Raw genomic sequence first — 17,467 nt, forward strand, 5'->3', positions numbered from 1 at the left:
AGAATTAAAAAAAAAAAAGTTGAAAAGCAAAAATTCTCATAAGTTTTACTCAATTTTAATGGACTGAATTGATGTATTGTATATATAACCATGGTGATGTGTAGATAGTCCTTATCAGATGACTTATTCTTGCTATTAAAAGATAAAAATAAAATTTCATATGAGAGTTGAGCAGTTTTTTTGTTTTTCTATTTCTGTTGAACTTTAGAAAAACAATGTTTTTCAAGTTATATTGAAACTTGTCATTTTTTGTGTACAGATTGGATTGAGCTGTCAGATAAGAGAAAATTGTACTGATTTTCTCACATTGTTCCTCTTCCTTCATGACCTACCTGAAGATGAGAGTAACGGTTGTCATTTGTGTATTCTTGGAGATTACTGGATTTTCCCTGCTCTATTTAGCCAAATAATGCCTTTTCCAGCCTTACTGCATGATCGTACTTGACCTTGAATGAATAATGATTCTAGCAGAGCACCTACCACACATTTATCTAGCAATTGGTGCAGCCCTTGTTTGAGGTCTCACCAAATGGTGTCCCCTTTTCAGGAAGTAAATCTTGCCTGTTTTAGTTTATTTACTGTGATTCTTCTGCTCCCTGGTAATATTAAAATCTGCTGTCATTAGTATATGCCAGGACTGCAGAAGCTCTTGCCTGAAAGCCATTTAAATTCATAGAACCTCAGTTTTCCTAATCGGTCAAAGAATGGGTAATTTCACAGGAAACTATACGAATAATGAACTAAGACCATGCATATGGGAAAACCCACATATTTGGATATTTTTTTAGTGTGAAATCTCAACACTTTAAAAATATTTATTCTTACTGTCTTTTTCCCCCTCTCCTTTTTTCTGTTGTATATTCTTTTACTCAGTGATGAGCCCTTAGAATCTCTCATAGTTTCTTCTCAAAACCACAGTTCACTGGTTTTATACACACCTCCATTTTCTATACTTTTCCTTTTCAATCGGATTGTATCACTTAACACAGAACATAGCTTTAGATAATGTTATCATACTCTATCGCCCAGACAGACAGGAAACCAAAGCCACGGAGACTGGTTTATTCAAATAAAGAATGGTTGATGGTAACAACAGATAGAGGTTGACTTTGTAGAACCGTAAAATAGTTTCAATTTTCGGGAGGAGAGAGGAAAAAAGAGAACCACACAAGTACAGATAAGACCAGTGAAAATAGCACGGCTGTTCTTAAAGTGCTGAGTTTAGTATTCAGTACCATCCACAACTCATTATGCTAATTATGTTCTCAATATGCAAGAGAAGTGAAAGGTTACAGTCCCAAATGTAAGTACTCAGTAACTGGAGTGGCAAAGCTTATCTTTAAACAACAAAGAATACATTTTGGTAGGGCATTTAAAAAATTATTAAGATACTGCAGTTCACCATTATAATCACATCTGTGTTTGTCTCATTCTGAAATATGGGTTACATATGACCAGCAAGCAGTAGATCGTTTTAGAGATAAATAGCTCTTTGGAATGAATTATGAGAATCATAGAGCACTTTGTCCCTGACGTTAGCATGGATGGATGAGCAGGCAAAGTAGAGCTATTCTTTAATTTCATCTAACCTTGATTAACCAGTGTTTCGCTTATTCTTTCACTTTTTTATTTAGCACCACAAATATTTTAGTACTCACACTATTTCATTTTTATTAATACTCACAGTCTTGTACAAAGGAAAACACACCACTGCCTTTCCACTGAGCACTTCATAGCTATTTTCCAAAACAATGCTATTGCTGTGATTTTGGCATGTGTCAGAGACAGATCTTGGTAATATCTTATCTTACATCGTAGTGTTCATTTCCTCTCATAATCTGAAGATGAAAGTTTTGTTGCAAATCCAGAGCCTTGACATAGAAGGAAATAAATTTGTCCTCTACCTGACAAAAGATCACCATTTAATGTTACCTCTGTATTGAACTGATAGCTGTGATTTCTACTATTAACTGTAAGTGTGATCACATTTGAGCAGAACATTGTACTACTGCAAATTGTAGAACAAAATTTTAACAGGGCCTTTGGGATATAAGCCTTTGCTTTCCCATAGAGATATTTTCTTCTTAAAATTTCTTCAAGGTCAGATATTCTGTAACCTTCTTCAGTAATATACTGACCAGTCAGAGTGTATTTTGAGTGTTTATCTTGTATCTTCTTACTGTACAAAGTACTTATAAATGCTGAAAGGAGATGGAAAATCATGTGTCACAGTCCTAAAGAAATTGTGCCATATATGTAAACGAAAACACTCTTCACCAATAATTCAAAAGGCAAATGATCTGTTGAATTCAAATTTTTCTAGGAAAAAAACAATTTATTTTTGCTCGTATAGAAATAACAAAGAATTAACCACAAGCATGGCCTGTTTATGCATATATGCTCTAAAATACTATAAAATATGAACAGAAGTGGAGGAAAATGAAGTCCACTCTTCACCAGTATTAGCCCTACCCACCTGGACTAATCTGTGCTACTGCTTTTCCTTTGATCAATTTCAGTATCACCAATCACAGAACAATGTAAGCAACAAAGTTATCTAGGTTACTCTTTGGAAGTTTGCTGTCATCTTGGTAGTGCTGTCGTTTGGGAGCATGAAGAATATCTCTTTTTTGTAACATGAACTGAAAACATTTGCCATAGGGTTGATTCTGACTCATGACTACTCCATGTGTGTTAGACTAATATTCCTGCAGATACACAGACAGACAGACAGAGAGATAGATATTTAGGTATATCTTTTTATTCCTATTTTTCCTGTTATTATTACACATTTTCATGCCATAAAAAATGAATAAGAAATACATTTATTTTCTTAGGTACCTCATAGTTGAGTAAACATTTATTATATTTGACTAGAAGTTAAATTTCAGGGAAATTGTGTCTTTAGGTTGATTTAAAATTTTGTAATTTTGGTTATTGTTATTGGAGAATCTCCATCACTGCTCTTTCTGTCTAATGTTAATTTGCTCACATATATGAATCGGGCATTGTACAGAGTGTATGGAGGTTTTGTCACTCCTTCCCAGAGCCTTGTAAGGCAAGAAGATAAGACATAAAGAAAGCCTATACTTGGTTGAAAGACGTAAAGAAAGCCTATACTTCAGTTCTTTCTGAGTCTCTTAGGGGCTTGTTATCATGGTAGTGCTGTTTAATGTCCCTGTGAATTCTCTTATTTTTGAATCTCTAGTTTCTAGTCCATTGTCTGGCTCATAGTGATTATTTAGAAGAGTTTGACTGGTGTTGAATTACTAATAAATGTGAGCATATTTGATAATTATAACTTGTGTGTAGAAATTCAGGTTCTCCAGAGTCAATAAGATGCTATTGTTTTGTTGTTTCATCAACTCAAAATTTATGCTCTCTTTCTTATCCAGTTCACCTCAAACTTTTAAGACTATCTCATAAGTAATAAAGTTGAGAAAGTTCTATAGCAAATAATGATAGTTTATAGGCATTTGCAAACTCAATTTAACAGTCTGCCCTTTTCTGCTACATAACTAAAAATGCATGGTGATTGTCTTAGATTTTCTCATGTGGCCAATTATTGAGAATAAACAAAGTTCCAGCATAAGCCTAGTGTTGAAGGTTGGAGGATAAAAGATAGTCACACTCTGGCTGGGGAGAAAAAATCTGATAGAAACAGATAGAATCCTACATTCAATCTTCTATAGTATCTATTCGTTTGAAAAGATTTTAACATTATAATTTATACTACAACAGAGTCTATGAGTGACTTGGCATATCTCTTCAGTCTCAACATTTGTAGGTGATTTTTCTCATTACCATATCCAAATGTTTTATTTTTCTCACCAAAAGACAATCAACCAACCAGTCAACAACTCCAACAAGAATTCTGTCTCAAATATATTTTTAGGTTGGTGATTTGGGCTCTTCTAGTTTACAATGCTACCAACAATATCAACTTAGAAGGAACAACCATTCAGCAGAAGCTCTTAAAAAATAATGAATCCCTGAATGAGGGCCTGAGATTATACACAGTGACTGTGAGGCAACTGAGTAAGTGACTTTAATTTTTTTATAATATGTGTTTTGGATGACTATATTTTCAGGCTTAGTTAAAACTACATAAAGAAGAACAACAAAAAATTATGTCATGACATTACCTAGAGATAAAAAAAGAAAGCGTGATGATTGAGTTTGGAGTGTGGGTACAACATCTGGGGTTGGCACACAGGTATCTTCTTGCCATCCCACCAAACATTCAGGCATTTGGAACAGCTGGAAATTTTTCTGTAAAGTATGCTCACAACTCAATGAAAACACTAGGCTTTTCTTGTTTGAAAATGACCAGGTTACATTTTCATCGTTCAGGATTGTTTTCATTATAGAGAGCCCTGTTGGCATAGTGGTTAAGCACTCAGCTGCTAACTGAAATGTCAGCACTTTGAACCCACCAGCTCCTCCACAGGAGATAGATGTGGCAGTTGCCCTCCATAAAGATTTACAGCTTGGAAACCCTATGGGACAGTTGTACTCTGTCCTGTAGGGATGCTATGAGTTGGAATTGACTCAATGGCAATGGGTTTTGGGGGTGTTTGGAGTTTCATTTTATGTGTTGTTGTTGTTGTTGTTAGGTGCCATCGAGGGAGCCCCGACTCATAGCAACCCCTCCTTGGGTTTCCGAGGCAGTATCACTGCAGTAGTAAATTGCCCCATCTTCCTTCCGAGGAGTGGCTGGTGGGTTTGAACCGCCAGCCTTCTGGTTAGCAGTCAAGTGCCTTAGGCACTATGCTACCAGAGCTCCTTTCATTTTATGTAGTATTTTGTATAGTTTGAATAAAACCTTATCTAATCTACTAATGGTTTACATTAAAATGGAAATGAATGGTTCATGCTTGTATTTGCATATTTTTTTTAAATTTTTTTATTTGATGGTTTTATAAGATATAATAATTGTTGAACCTGGAATGTATTTAATATTTATTTTTTTATAAAATCTAAACATTTTAAAATGAGTGTTTTGTATTATATGAAAAAAATACCTAATTAGCACATTGTCATATTTATCTCATATTGTCATCATTAGCTTTTTTAAAAAATAGATTAATATATCTTGTGTTGTTTTTTATGTTCACATAGATACATGTCCTGCCAATGAGGAGCCTAGAGGCTATCTGTGGCCCAACAGCCAACCTTCTGAATATATTCTACCCTGTAATGGAAAACCTGGTTTTTATGCTTCACGGATATGGTAATAAGTTCATTAACTCTTGCCAACAAAGTTATCTGCCCTCCCAGGATTACATGTTTGTTGTCTTATTTTCCTAGGAGTGCCATAACACAAGAGCACAAAGTGGGTGGCTTTAAAAAGCAGAAATTTATTTTCTTACAGTTCTGGAAGCTAAAAGTTCAAGTCAGGATTTCAGTCCCATCCATCCTTTCTGGGGGCTTTGGGAGAGGAACTGCCCCATGCTGTTCTCCTAGTTTTTGTTAGGGCTGGTGTTCCTTAACATTCCTTGACTTGTAGTGGGATCCTCACATGGTATCTTTCCCCTGTGTGTATATTTCCCTATCTGTCCTTTTATAAAATGCCACTCAGAACATCTAGGATTAGGATCTATCCAACTCCAGTAGAACTGCGTTCATTTAACTGATCTGCAAAGAAACATGATTACATTCAGTGCAGGGGTTACAGCTTCAACCTATAATTTTGGGGGACACAGTTCAGTCCATATTGCATGTACTGAATGATAGTTCCCATGCATTGTATTGATTGCAGAAAAGGGCATGAATCACTCTGTGTATGCTTAAGTCATATACTCCATGGGGATAAAAACGAAGGAGGGAGGTTACCAAGAAAGGCAGTGTTTTCTTTCCAGCAACATGCTAGATTAGGCTTCTCCAACGAAAAGTCAGGAATTTGGAAACCAGGGAGTGGTTCTGTAGAGATGAACCAGCGCACAGCCTTGAAAGCTGCGTCTGAAGTTCCAGGACTTTTTAACCATTTGGAGTGGTTACTGTTGGAGGGGAAAGAGGCAGCAAAGAGGCAAAAGAGACAGGGTCTAGTTGGGGCGATCATGTGATTGACACTGGATATGGGTTTTCCCTAAATGTTTAACAAAAACTCAGGCCAACTGCCGAAGATTCATCAAACGGGAAGTCAAATCCAGTTCTTCATTCTCGCCCCCTTCACCACCCCCACCCCCCCGCCAGTTAGAGTGTTCTTGAGGGATTTCAGGAACTGCCCAAGTGTAAGTACTTGTACCTACTGGTGTGTGTGACATTTGGTAATGAGGAAAGTAGGGGTCTTGAGGGACTTATAGACATAGTTCTTCCTGCCTTGTGAGGCCTTAGAAAATTCCTTAACCTTTCTAAATCTGTTTTCTCATCTGTAAAATGTGAATAATAATCTATTTTACAGAGTTATGTAATGATTAAAATCAGATTATACCTGGAAGGTTTGTAAAGCAGTACTTGACCCATGTCACCAGATATGCCTTTATTTAACCTTGGTAACCTGATGTATCCTAGGTTAAGATACAGTATTTAAGATGTATTTAAGATGCTAGTATTTTGAGCTCTGGTAGTGTAGTGCCTAAGGCACTTGACTGCTAACCAGAAGGCTGGTGATTCAAACACACCAGCCACTCCTCAGAAGGAAGATGGGGCAATCTACTTCTTTAGTGATACTGCCTCAGAAACCCTAAGAGGGGTTGTTATGAGTCAGGTCCGACTTGACGACACATAACAAAACAACAACAGTATTTTGAATTCATGATACATGCAACTGATTCTTTTCCAATAAGAATTTTTAGTACAAGTTTTATTTCGGTGCATTGCAATCTGATTTTCAAATGAAACTTTGCCAGATCTCAAGATAAATTCTAAAGCATATTATTTACTAATTTTGTCAGTTAAAATGTCATTTGTGTCAAATATGTGAAATATCCTTTCTTATTTCATAGTCACCGCAATCTTACCAATGCATCTTCAGCCCACTGGGGGGTTCCTGATGTCTCCAATTGTTCAAGTAAGTGAGAAATTTTCCTTCCATTCTCAAAAACAAAAATGAAATGACCTCAAGCTTCATGGTTTCCATCCTCTTCAAATATAGTTTTCTCCTGTGTGACATTATATTAATAGAAAAAGTTAGACCAATGGTTGTTTTACTTACTTAAGGTTGAAGACACATTTTTTTGTCATTATATTTTTGTGTTCTGTTCATTCTGAAGGGAGATTTAAAAATACAAAAGTATAGAGAAGATTTAAAAATAACATATAAATTTATATTTGTGTCGATGTTTTATAGTTTTGTATTATTCCCAATTAGCAAATGCAATGCTTTCTCAGCAATGCTAGGGGCATTTCTCTTAGAACGATACATTAATATTGGTCCTTCCAACTTATTTACTTTAGTTATTTAAAAGCTCAGTATGAATCTCACTGAAGAGAGAAGTTAGCCTCTATTTGCCACTTTAAGGAAATATTATTGCCATGTGTAGATTGTGATAAGGGAGTACGCGCAGGAAGTCTCCTTTTTGCTTCAAGTATGAAATGAAATATTGTTCTATGTTGTAGATTCCTGGAAATGCTCAAAACAGACAGGTAAAGCTTTGCATGTTGTGTCCTCTGCTTTTTTTTAGGTAACCTAAATAAAGTCAATACGATTTTAAATTTAACTAGTGAGGGGCAGAACTTGACCTCAGCCAATATCACCAGCATTGTAGAATATGTGAAAAGAATAGTGAACAATGAAGACAACATTGATATAACACTTGGCTCCACTTTAATGACTATATTTTCTAATATCTTAACCAGTTCAGACAGTGATTTGCTTGAGTCTTCTTCTGAGTAAGTATTTTTTTGAGATTAAAATTCATTGGAGAAATATGTTAATTTATTGAAATGTGTTAAGTAATTTCTTACATAGGTAAATGCTTTGTGGCCAAATTTCATAAATAAAATATGTAGACACTTCCCAAGGTCATTCACAAAGAAAAAGATAATTTACAAAGTGATAAAAATTCTCACCAGGCAAGGTATATAAATAGCCCAGAAAAACATAATCAGGTTTTCTTTAAAATTTTTGTTTGAAAAATTCTAAAAGTTTGATAAACTATAGTCAATTGAAAAGGCAACAAACTGTCCAAAGATTAATTTCGCTTTTTGCAAAAGATAATTTTTGCTCACAGAAGAGACACTCAGCAAACATTCAATTCACATGCCTTATGTATAACTTGATCACTGTAATTCCACCATCCTTATTAGCCATAAGGAGCTCTGGTGGCGTAGTGCCTAAGGCATTTGACTGCTAACCAGATGGTTGGTGGTTCAAACCCACTAGCCATTCTGCAGAAGGAAAACTGGGCAATCTAATTCCGTATAGATTTACCGCCTCAGAAACCCAAAAGGGGGTCGCTATGAGTCCGAATCGAGTTGGTGGCAGTGAGTTTGTTTGTTTGTTTTTGGTTTTATTAGCTGTGCCACAAAACTATGCAGTTGTTATGCTTTTGAAATGAAAACTCCTAGAGCAAGATCCAAAATCTACCTACATTTATACAATTCAATTTGTACATTTAATGTATTAATATCAGTGTGTTTAATTTCTTCTGTTTCCTTCCTTTCAACTAAATTTTCTTGATGAACATTATATATTTGTTAAAATGTGTTTTCCAACATAGCCTATCAATATAATGGTAATTACAAACACTTTTAGTGTCTTAAGTTCAAAAATGTGCTTTCACCGCATTTCCTGTGATTTTTCCAACCAAGTTAGGATGTAGGGAAGGTATTTTTCATATGAAGAAGGTGAGGAGAAGAGGAAAAGCATACTACCTAACTGTTAATTTTCCTAAAAGCAGATGTTTCTCTGGAGGATACATCCAACACTGTGAATCTGTGTTTTTACTGACATTGTTTTGGTTGGTGGGTCATTTTGTGGCATTCATGTTAAAGTCAGGAAACTTGTAGATGATTGTTCTAATTGCATTTTGCTCTGGAGTAAACCATGTATGTGTGCAGTGCCTAAGCTGTTAAATTGCTTAACAGTGGTATTGTTATTTGTCATTTCTTTAGAGCTTTAAAAACAATTGATGAATTGGCCTTCAAGATAGACCTAAATAGCACATCACGTGTGAATATTACAACTCGGAATTTGGCACTTGGAGTATCATCTCTGTCCCCAGGAACAAATGCAATTTCAAATTTCAGCATTGGTCTTCCAAGCAATAATGAATCATATTTCCAGGTAATAAGCCAGTGATTTCTGTAGTTAATTAATTGGACAAATAAAAACTTGCTGTTCACCTAGTAGTTGTTCACTCAAGTAGGTCTTGGTCCAAGAGGTGGCAGGTAGACCTGAGCACTGGCCAATATTAATGACAGCCATCGTTGTTGGGTAGGTGCCTTTGAGTTGGCTCCAGCTCATACGACCTTATATATACGACACAAAACATTGGACATTGGTAGGTCCTGCACCATCTTCATAATCATTGTTAACGTTTGTGTCCATTGGTCCAGCCAGTGTATCTATCAGTCCATCTCGTTGGGTCTCCCCATTGCTTTGCTAACCCTAACTTTAGCAAGCACGATGACGACCTTCCATAAGGATTAATCCTGCCTGGTGACGTGGCCAAAATAAGTGAGAGTCTCACATCCCCACTTCTCATGAGCATTCTGGCTGTCCTTCCTCTGGGACTCATTTGTTCTTCTGATAATCATTATATATTCAGTGTTCTTCAGTAACTCCACAATTCAAATATGGCAGTTCTTCTTTGATTTCCTTTGCAGTTGCCCATCTTTCACATGTGTATGAGATGATTGAAGAGACCATGGGTTGGGTCAGGCTTCTCTTAGTCATCGAGGTGTCATCTTTTCTTTTTTTTTTTTTCCCCAATGATTTTAAAGAGGTCTTTTGCAGCGTATTTGCCCATTGCATTCATGCTCATTGATTTTTGATCTAAGTAGAATGAAAACCCTGACAACTTCAGTTTCTTCACCACTTATCCTGATGTTGTTAATTGGTCCAGTTGTGAGGCTATTCATTTTCTTCTATTTATGACTACTGCTATCATTTTTGTGAAGAAAACAGTAATAATATAAGGAGCCATAAAGTATTGTGGAAGCAAAGAGGAGGCCACACTTTTATAACCTCAGTGATAGGGGTGGTCAGCTTACCTTCCACGTGAACCTAAGTATTAATGCATGAATAGGGGTCCCCTGTTTGAAAGCGAAGGGGTAAGGATCAGTTCAAGTGCAAGGTTCTTATTATTGGGAAGATGCATGGTCCATTCTTTTTGACTGCTTCTCAGACTGAGATTTAGAATCACCTGGAGGGAGAGCTTGTTAAAACTGTTTACCAAGCTCCACTCCCAGACTTTCTGATTCAGTAGGCATTGTGGGGGGTCTTCAAAATTAGTACTCTTAAAAAGTCCTCAGATATTTTTGATACTGCTGTTCTGGAAATTACATTTTGAGAACCCATGATAGTGAAGGATGGGACAAGTAATCTGGAGCCCAATTAATGGATTGCCTTTCTGACCTGTTAAAGTGATACATTAGCAAATAATTTTCAAGTTCCTACTGTATTCCAGACAGTGCTAGCCACCAGGGTGAACAAAATGAATAAAAGATCATCCTTGACCTGGGCAACCATATATAGCACTCCTTTAGCTACAGAGCCAAATCACAATGAAAATATGAAACATCTGGAATTAGGATACATGGAAGACCTTTTTCGTCCTTTACACTAAAGGCTCTTTTGGGCAAATCTGTTGCACATCTGAAGAGTGAAAACTCAGTCAGCCTCAGTCTCATTCCAGGCCCATTTACAGAAAAATATTCTGTCATGAGCTCAGGTGTTAGGAAAAATGATCAAAAGTGTTCATAAAACCTCAGCTGTTTCTTCCTTGCAAAGCTCTATAGTCAAAAAAACTAAACTCCATTTGTTTTGCAGCTAACATCTTTCAATAAGTATTTTGAGACCCACTGCTGTCAAGTGGGGCTCATAGCAACCTCTCCTTGGGTTTCTGAGGCTGTATCACTGTGGAAGTAGATTGCCCAACCTTCCTTCCGAGGAGGGGCTGGTGGATTTGAACCATCACCCTTCTGGTTAGCAGTCAAATGCCTTAGGAGAAACCCTTAAAATCTGATAAGGATAAATCTACTTACTTACTTGAAAATGTTAACCAGTTTATAAATAACTAGTTATTGTTAGCTATTGTGGAGTTGGCCCCCGCTTGTGGTGGCTTCATGTAGAATGAAACAAAACTGCCCAGTCCTACGCTGTCCCTATGATGGGTTACAGATCAGACTATTGTGATCCATAAAGTTTGCTTTGGATGACTTCCAGAAATAGGTCCTCAAGCCTTTCTCCCTAGTTCATCTTAGTCTGGAAGCTCTACTGAAAACTGTTCAGCATCTCATAGCAACACATATATCATCACTGAGAGATGGGTGGAGGCTGCATATGAAGGGCATTAACCAGAAAAAAACAAACTCATTGTTGTTGAGTCGGCCTGACTCATAGCGAACCCTTCTTGGGTTTCCAAGGTGGTATCTCTACGGAAGTAGATTGCACAGTCTTCCTTCTGAGGAGTGGCTGGTGGGCTTGAACCACCAGCCTTCTGGTTAGCAGACAAATACCTTAGGCACTATGCCACCAGGTTTTCTGTATTATAGATTTTTTGATTTTGCTTATTTTAAACCAGTGCATTTTCTACTTCTCACCCATGCAAACTTGAGTCAGACCTGTAGCTGTATCTATAGGAGATTGACCCAGGAGTGTAGAGTGACGGCTTAGTGGTAAAGAGAAGCTACTGTCCTCAACAGCTTTATGCTTGTTCTTCCTCATTGTTCAAGAATGTGAAGTGAAGTTATAATTGCTACTGAACTATGATTACTCAACCAATATGTTTCTGTGTATTTGTGTCACAGATGGATTTTGATAGTGGCCAGGTGAATCCATTGGCTTCTGTAATCTTGCCTCCAAATTTACTTGAGAACTTAAGTAAAGAAGAGTCTGCATTAGTTAAAAGAGCACAGTTTACTTTCTTTAATAAAACTGGACTTTTCCAGGTAAGTGTTTGAAAAATCATTGTGATTCAACTAAACAAAAGTTCATGGCTCAAAGGTGAAAACAAGAAAGCAGATTCTTTTGAAATATTACCAGAAGGTATAGAAAAATTAATTTACTGTACTTTTAAAAATGAAAATTTTTAATAGGATTTTTTAAATATGGTACTTTAGATAATAATATGTTTATTAACAGGATATGCTTATTCCAGTTTCTTTTTAGTAAATCAAATATTAGGGCAAGACTTGCATGAAACAATTAGAAATTGAATTAGTGAAAAATTTATTATTTATTATTCCTTTTTATAAATATTTTATGCTATCTGGCTACTCAGCCCTTCAGAGTTAAAGAAATTGTAGACCAAAGGAAAGGATTTTTTTTTTTCTAATTTGGCAGGAAGCTCTGTTTACATAATGGGAAGCATTCTTGGCTTTAATCAGTTTTCCCATTAGTATTGCAAATGACCTTTTGCCTTCTCACATCCACAGAGTAGGGTGGCATTGTGCTGAGCACATATTATCATTTTTATTGGCATCATTTCTAGATACTAGAAAATCCACTGCCAGCAAACAAGAGTGACCTCTGTTTGCCTTTGAAACTGCAACTCAATCTAGAGCAGTTTCACTGAGCCCCTATGTAAAAGTAAAAGCTACCTAGTAAATGGAAGATACCGGTGCATATCAAACAATGCAACCTATAGAAGAGAAAATAGTAAATCTCAAGGTGGTAGACTTGTATCCGATAAATGTGCCCTGTGTGACGTGTGTACAGGAATGTCGAAATGTGGTTACAGGCCAACTAAAGGAGCATCATGGAATCATTTACAGTAATTAATTGCAAAAATTTTAAAATTTATCAGCAACTATGTATTATGTTACAAGCTGTATAAAAGTTTTGAGTGCATTGGAAATGTAAAATGTATCTTTGCCCTGTAGGATTTTATAGCTATGAACACATACAACCTTATTTGTTAAAACTATTTTTATTTTTATTTGAGACTTGAAACAATGTTACCTTTAAGAAATTGCAAAAAAAAAAAAAATGTGGATGTCACAAAATGTGATGTTACAAAGAGAGGAACCAATTCAGAGAAGATACTGAGTACTGTAGGCTGGGCAAAGTTTGGGACAACAGATTTGTAAGAATCTGTTATTGTTTAATTTTGAGCCTTATCTTATCCATGACATTTTTTCCTTCTTCTTTGGCAACTTTGGCATCTCCCCATCAAAGTTGTTATTAGGAAGCATATGTTTGGTTTTTAAAGCAAGGAAAAGTTAAATTGATGGCAGAGAGAAAAATTTTTAAGAGTTCTGTGGTATTCCCCATGTGTGGGAAGATATGTGTTTTTTTTCTTTTTCTTTTAATTGTGATAAATATATAAAACCAAACTCACTGCCATTGAGTTGGATCTGACTCATAGCGACCCATCCTTGGGTTTCTGAGGCAGTATCACTACGAATGTAGATTGCCCAACCTTCCTTCCAAGGAGCGGCTGGTGGGTTTGAACTGCCAGCCTTCTGGTTAGCAGTCAAATGCCTTAGGCACTGCACCATAAATATATATGTGAAAAAAAAAAGCCGTTTTTACATTTTTTAACATGTACAATTCAGTCACATTAATCTCATTCATCTATTGTTCAACTGTCACCAGATTTCCTGTCACCTAATGGGCGAGTCTCCCTTTCTCCCTCTTTCCTACCCACCTCTGGTAACCACTAGGTCCATATGTACTAGCCTGTTCTAGATATTCTACTCAGTATAATGTTTTCAAGATTCATCCATGTTGTATCACGTATCAGGGCTTCATTTCTCTTTAGGGCTGAGTAATATTCCATTGTATGTACATGTTCAGTGTTCATTATAAAACTACTCACAGTAGTCGAAAGATGGAAATAACCTAAATGTCCATCAACAGATGACTAGATAAACAAAAGATTGGTCTTTTTAAAATAAAAGTCTATTTTTAAAGAATTTATTTATAAGCTGTGATAGAGAGAGAGAGAGACTCATGAGGCTTGAACAGGAACACAGAGGAAACAAAGAAGCAGAGACGAACTAGCTAGAGAGCCGTCCTGTTGGTCTAAGTCATTTTGCAGCGCAGACTCCTTAATTTGGTTTCCTGACAGCCTTATCTCCGAAGTGGAATCTGCAGATGCTGGCAAGGATACAACCAGAGCAAGAAGGTAGACATTCTGGACAGGAGTTGGATGCAGTAAATTACATTTAGATGTAGGTTAGTAAACACGTCAGGCTGTTGGCATGAATGGAAACGTGGATTGCTTTGTATTTTCCACACCATATTTCCTTCATATTCTCTAAAGGAAAACAACTTCGTCTACTTTATTGCATAGGAAAATGATCTAATTGTTTCACAGCTTTTTATGAGTTTATATTATGTGGGTTTGCATTGTTTCAGACATTAAGTGGCTGACATCAGTCACAGCAATCAAGAACAAAGTTTTATGAATGTTGCTTTACAATATTGACTCATAATGTTCCCCTGATGTATTTATTGTAATAAAGGGAAATAGCAAAGCAACTTCAGGAAAGCCAGCAATTTGAATTTATAAACAGGACGTTCTATCACTGAAGATCTTAAATATAAAAATTGCTGACAGTCTGCTTATTTTGGAGTACCAAAACAAAATAAAAGGGTGCACTTCTGACAAATACATGTAGTTTTTTTCTTTTTTTTTTTAAAAGGATGTAGAAACCCAAAGAGACAACTTAGTGAGTTATGTGATGGCATGCAGTGTTGGAAACCTTACTCTCCAGGATCTGAAGGATCCTGTTCGTATTACTATCAGACATACAAGAGTTCAGGTAAGATAATGCGACACGGTGATTGAATAGAGGCAGACCCTTGCAGAGCATTGCGAGCCTTCTGACCCACATGATAAGAAGTCATTACCCTTTTCTTTAGGGGGCAGTTTTTTGGAAAGGGAAAGAGCAGCTAGTCAAGTAGTGTTCTAACATCACAGTACATGGTAGCAACTGGAGGGGAATTCATCTCGCTAGAGAGTCCCTGGGCCGTGCTAATGGTTAATGCACTCTGCTGCTAGTCAAAAGGTCAAGTCTACCCAGCCATGTCTCAGAAGAAAGGTCTGGCAACCTACTTTCAAAACCCAGTCATTGAAAACCCTGTGGAGCACGGTCCTACTTTGCTATACATGGGGTCACTGTGAAATGGAGTTCACTTGACAGCAATGGATTTTTATTTGTTTGGACTAGATAAATGGAAGGAGAATGGGAGTGTAGAAAAGGTCACTCATGAGTTTCTTCAAATCAGTCAGATGCAGATGCAGTTGCACGATACTGCCGTTAAAGACTCTGGTGGTTTCTTCATATTTTTAAAGTCAAAGATAACCACAACTGGGAAAGCAGAGGGGAAACTGGGGGTGGGGGGACAGACTGAATTTTTGAGCCACTGGCTGTTGATTAAAACCTTGGCAAATACTGCTTTTGTTGTTGCCTCATTACCCCTGCTGTCATCTGATTGTTTGACAGAAATAGATGAGGGCGCACACTATCCCAGATGGCTGAGGCCTAGGTTTTTCTCTTGTTTGGAGAGGGTCCTGGTCATGACTTTGCCATTTATTAGACAGCCTGGAAGGCAGGCAGGAAGTGAACGGATTAGAAAAGTCTGACTGGCTGCTGGGAAGTTAAGTCATCTAAGAACTAGCCTTGTTTAGTCACTGACCCTCTGAGACCTCCCTGCCCTACCCTTAGACCTCCTTTGGGTCAGCTTCTTTACCCGTGGAGAAGAATTTTGAAGATGAAGTTCAATGATAGTGTAAAGAGCTTTGATCAATGCTGAGAATGATAGTAGAATCAGCATTTTAACCCATTGCTGTGATATTTAATATTGAAATGGCAACCCCACGTATTTCTGAGTAGGACTTCACTCCATAGGGTGCAATTGCTATAATCTTATGGATGCAGATTGCCAGCTCTCTCTTCCATGTCACCACTGGATGGATTAAACTGCCAACCTTTCAGTCAGTAGTTGAGTGCAGACTCTCTTCACTGCCTGTGATGGGACATACGTAGTAACCTGTAGACCCTCATGACTCCTCATGAGGTTATGGTTGATTCGCACTTGAAGTATCTCTATCAGAGGACATCTGTGTAGATTGCCTACTGATTATAGGTGGTATTGGCATGGCTAGTGCTGACCCATTTCTCTGTGAAGACCTTGGCATTTTTACTCTTGTCCCATATTTAAATATGATTTTAAAAGTATTTTAAACACAATCTCCTGTGTTTATTCTTATGTTAATATAGGCAGTACATCATCCCATCTGTGCCTTCTGGGATCTGAACAAAAACAGTAAGTTTTGAAACATTCATTGTCTTAATATAGAGAACAACTTCATTTTAAACATTACTAGACACCCCCGCTTCCTTTTTTTTTCCCCCACAGAGTGAGTCACGGTCTACGTGTAATGTGGCAATGGAGCTGCAGAATTTAATTTAGGGACCTTGGAAAGTCAGTTCTAATTTCTGTAACTTCTTCTGCATTCCAAGAGGAAATAGTCTAAATCAATTTGTTTTTTTAAATCCAGCAACATCTTTGATTTTATTTTTTTGTAAAATACAGTATACATTTTTATGTCACTTTTACTAAGCTTAGATACACACTTGATCTCATTCTTCTCAGACACTTCTGGGAAACTTGATGTGCAGCAGGCATGCCATTTGAAATCTAGCTTCCAGACCTCAAATTCCAAGTAGAAAAGCATGCTAAAGGAATGTGAGGGTCAGCTGGTTATAATGGAACTGTTATTTGAAAGAAATGAACTGCCACCAAAACGACATTTGACAGTCGAGAGGAAGGTGAAATTAAAGAAGTCACTAGGCTTGAGGTGTAGAGATCTCTTTGGGGTGATGTACAAATAATGAAACCTTCCACCTCTGCCCCAGTGTCACCTTCCCTCAGGGTGCCTCGTTGGGTTTTTGTGGCTGAATCCATAGTGGTGCAGTGCAGCCTCTGTTCCTGGTAAAAATCTAGCCTGGAAGTGGCCCAAACCCTCTTTTCTGACTCTCCTCATCCCCCATCTCAGACAGTTTTATTGTTGTTGTTATTACTTTGGGTTTTAGTTACACAGTTCTAAGAAGATCTTAAGTTACTCAGATATATAGTTTAAAATGGTATGTCACCTCATAGCCTTAAAATGTATTTCAATTAACTGGACCAATATGCAACAATATATGAGTTACTCACATTCCATAGCACACTATGAAAGTCAGATGCGGCGTGGTAAAGCCCTTTGCAAGTAAGTTATCACCATGCCTGTTTGCTGTGTGCACAAGCCCAGAACAAGCAGACCTTCTCTGTTTGCTTTCTTCACAAAAGGGTAGACTGACTCTAGAAATTAATGTGTTAATCCCCAGAGAGTTCAGTTAGTATGTA

At 37.1% G+C, this 17,467-nt stretch overlaps 1 protein-coding gene across 1 annotated transcript in view; it reads left to right on the plus strand.

Annotated features, from left to right (window-relative positions):
* Window positions 1–17,467, plus strand: part of ADGRG6 (adhesion G protein-coupled receptor G6) — a 186,089-nt gene that overhangs the window by 127,806 nt on the left and 40,816 nt on the right. Inside the window, exons 11-18 of the mRNA XM_042782040.1 lie at window positions 3,896–4,038; window positions 5,122–5,233; window positions 6,948–7,012; window positions 7,626–7,833; window positions 9,058–9,229; window positions 11,917–12,057; window positions 14,758–14,877; window positions 16,339–16,384. Coding sequence (XP_042637974.1) covers window positions 3,896–4,038; window positions 5,122–5,233; window positions 6,948–7,012; window positions 7,626–7,833; window positions 9,058–9,229; window positions 11,917–12,057; window positions 14,758–14,877; window positions 16,339–16,384 — 1,007 coding nt within the window. The remainder of the gene's footprint in view (window positions 1–3,895; window positions 4,039–5,121; window positions 5,234–6,947; window positions 7,013–7,625; window positions 7,834–9,057; window positions 9,230–11,916; window positions 12,058–14,757; window positions 14,878–16,338; window positions 16,385–17,467) is intronic.

The sequence above is a fragment of the Orycteropus afer genome, unplaced genomic scaffold (genome assembly GCF_000298275.1).
Source record: "Orycteropus afer afer isolate SDZICR_OR568_19922 unplaced genomic scaffold, OryAfe1.0 scaffold00226, whole genome shotgun sequence".
NCBI lineage: Eukaryota > Metazoa > Chordata > Mammalia > Tubulidentata > Orycteropodidae > Orycteropus > Orycteropus afer.